Source organism: Orycteropus afer, unplaced genomic scaffold (assembly GCF_000298275.1).
Source record: "Orycteropus afer afer isolate SDZICR_OR568_19922 unplaced genomic scaffold, OryAfe1.0 scaffold00794, whole genome shotgun sequence".
In the NCBI taxonomy this organism is placed as follows: Eukaryota; Metazoa; Chordata; class Mammalia; order Tubulidentata; family Orycteropodidae; genus Orycteropus; species Orycteropus afer.
Genome location: NW_006922381.1, coordinates 529,937 through 533,457, shown reverse-complemented (window position 1 = coordinate 533,457; position 3,521 = coordinate 529,937). Strand labels below are relative to the sequence as shown.

At 35.8% G+C, this 3,521-nt stretch overlaps 1 protein-coding gene across 1 annotated transcript in view; it reads right to left on the bottom strand.

Moving 5' to 3' along the window:
* Positions 1-3,521, bottom strand: part of LOC103211795 (histone demethylase UTY-like) — a 398,135-nt gene that overhangs the window by 151,399 nt on the left and 243,215 nt on the right. Inside the window, 3 exon segments of the mRNA XM_042783269.1 lie at positions 2-99; positions 626-845; positions 950-1,048. Of these exon segments, the coding sequence (XP_042639203.1) occupies positions 2-99; positions 626-845; positions 950-1,048 (417 nt within the window).

Sequence of the window (3,521 nt, the reverse complement as noted above, 5' to 3'; positions counted from 1 at the left end):
AAGCTCTGCGGGGATTGGTAGGCTCCATGCCTCCTCAATACTAGGAAGTAATTTAGTTTTATTCTGTAGACTACCTTGTGGAAGGTTACACAACTGAGCCTAGGAAAAATTATGTAGAAAGCAAATTTAACACAAGCCTACTTGAGTAAGAGCAAGTCTACTAAATCTTACTCAAACCTATACCTATTTATTCTAATAATGAAAAAAAAAGACTCTAACTTCGGGAATTTAGAAAGATGCTAAGCATAAGATTCATAACAAAACTACTAAGTCCCTGATGCCCACAAGTTTAAACTACAGGATGGTTTATTCTCCAAGTTATCATCTTACTAAATTTCAAGCAAGAGTGAAGGTTTTCTTTTCTCTAAAATGTATGACAACCGAAAAGTGTAAAGATGAATAGAAAATATGTAAATTAATATGCATCCACAAATGCAAAAAGAACATTTAAAAAGACAGCATATTACTTGAAAATGAAAAGAAAATATCACAAAAATATTACAAACCACAAAATACTGTAATTATCAACATAAAGATACAACTAGAGAAACTTCCAGCCACCCTCTTTTTGCCGTATGTCATCGAAAAATACGTACATTTTAAACATGATATTCAAATTTTTTACCTGTAAATATTTCATTCTTGCTGCAAGTGCACAGGTATTATTACAACTTTTGCTTCTGGTTGCATTTAAGTAGCATTTAATGGCATCCTGAGGTTGGTTGCAGGATTCATACAGAGTGCCTAGATCCATCCATGCTGCAGCATGCCCATGATCCAACTGTACAGCGCAAATATAAGCCTGTAAAGCATCCATAGGCTGATTTTGCTGCTGATAGAGCACACTACAAAGAGATATATGGAATAAGCTTTTCAAAACGACTACTCAGTACTATCATATGAAGCACAAAATGTATGTATTTCCATAGTCTTTTATACAAAGCCTTACCCTATTGAACACCATGTATCTGCACTAGCTTCTGATTTATCAATAGACTGCCTGTAAGATATGAAGGCATCCTGAACCTTCCCAACACTGGAATAGCACCTGAAAGGCAAGAGAAGAAAGAGGAGTGGAAAAGAAAAACAAAACATCAAGAAAAGGCAACATTAATGACTTTGGTAACTATATTTATTTTCTAAAAGAATGAAACTATATACCAAACATGTAAAGAACTAACAACCTACCATACTTCTATCAGTGTGTATACATATACTGCTTATAGTAACATGAATCTATCACTATAAGTCAGTAATAACTTCATGGCAACAGGTTTGGTTTTCAGTTTGGTGTAATTAACCCTTAAATTGTCTATTTAAAAAGTGTTAAATGTGGTATATTAAGGAATCACTAAAACTATAGGAATTCTGGTAGCATATTGCCTAAGGTACTTGACCACTAACCAGAAGGCTGGCGGTTCAAATCCACCAGCCATTCCTTGGAGAGAAGGTTAGGCAATCTATTTCTGTAGTGACACTGCCTTTGCAACCCAAGGAAGGGTCGCTATGAGTCAGGTCCGACTCGACGGCACCTAACAACAACAACAACAAAAACTATAGGAGCCCAAATTTCTTCAGTACTATAACACTGTAAATTAAACACACAGGTAACTACTTGCATACCTTGAAATCAAGTTTCCTACATATTAAGAATAAAGAGTTAAAAATTAAGAGACTGCAATATGTTGATAATGATTTCTACAAAAGATTTAATTTTCTATTTATAACAAATGACACTGAGAACAATCTTTTCTTAATTTCTGCACTGATACTCGATATAGTCAACGCTTCACCACTCAACTGTCAGTCTGTTGTACTATGGGGGCTTGTGTGTTGCTGTGAGGCTGGAAGCTATGCCACTAGTTACCAGCAGGGTTACCCATGGTGGACAGGTTTCACAGGAGCTTTCATATTAAGACACACTGAGAAGAAGGATAGGGCCATCCAATTCTGAAAAAACTGTCCAATTAAACTGTTACGAATAGCAGTAAAACACTATCTAAAATATTACTGGAAAACTTTATGAATAGCTCTGAAACAGTCTGATATAATGCCAGAAGATGAGCCTCTAGGTTTGGAAGAGCTATCTTCTCAGAGTAGACACAACCTTAATGGTGTGGATGGAATAAAGCTTTTGGCCTCCATTTGCTGATGGGGCATGACTCAGAATCAGAAGAAACAGATCCAAATATGCAATAATAATTGGAAGATGGAATATATGAAATACTAATCTAGGAAACTTGGAAACTGTCAAAAATGAAATAGAATGCATAAGGATCAATATCCTAGGCATTTATGATCTGAAATGGACTGGTATTGACCATTCTGAATCAATGGTCTAAATAGAAACCTTTGAAATATTAAGGTCATCAAATACCTGTTTCTCATTGATACATAATACCCTCCATTCAGAGCTTTAATGTCATATTTGAAAATAACTTGCAAAATTTTGTTTTTTCTAACAATAAAATAGGTTAGAACCAGTATGTTAGAAACCAGTGAAATGAAGACAAATATTGTCAAAGAAAAAGTTTAAAACCAGATTTAAAATGATACATGTCTACGAAAATAATCTGTAAATTAAGAAAAGTTAATATTCTCTACTTGAGAATTTAATGAATCATTCCATATATTTGCAAAAATTTATCCAAAAATGCTAAAATAAAAACACATCTCAATGCTTTATGGTCTGTTCTTTGCAGAAGGCAATTTGTGGAATATTGCTACTCTTAGAGAGCTAGCCATCGAGTCGTCAGAGCTGACTTATAGCAACCCCACCCCTTGGGTTTCTGAGGTGCTACTGCTATCAAAGGAGATTGCCCAATCTTCCTTTCAAGGAATGGCTGGTAGGTTTCAACCATCAGCCTTCTAAGAAGCAGTCAAATGCCTTAGGCACCACGCTACCAGAATTACCCGGAAAAATATGGAGTTGAAAAAATGGTAAGTTTTAGCATGTTTCATTATACCTCAATTGTAGACAATTGTGATTTAATGACAGTAACAATAATGCCCTATATATTAAAGAGATATCAACAATACTATAATGTTGTTGTTGTTGTCATATGCCGTCGACTTGGACCCAACTCATAGCAATCCTTCCTTGGGTTTCTGAGGCAGTATCACTACAGAAATAGATCGCCCCATCTTCCTTCCGAGAATACTATAATATACACTCTAAATCTTTACTATGGATCAAAAAGTAAAAAAAAACATCCTGAGTCATATTCATTTATTCTACTGTAGGACTACTAAATGTCCATAAACATACACACACACACAAACAGATCATCATCAAGTCAGTTCCAACTCCCAACAACCAGCAACCATGTAGGACACAGCAGAACTTCCCCATAGGGCTCCTTAGGATGTCATCTTATGGCAGCAGATCACCTCTTCTTTCTCCTATAGAGTGTTGGTGCATTCAAATTTAAAAACCTGAAGAGTGTTCAGCCAGGGGGCAGTTTAAGCATAGGCACTGAAACAAGGCGGGCTTGTGCTTACTCACTGATCTGCACTGAACA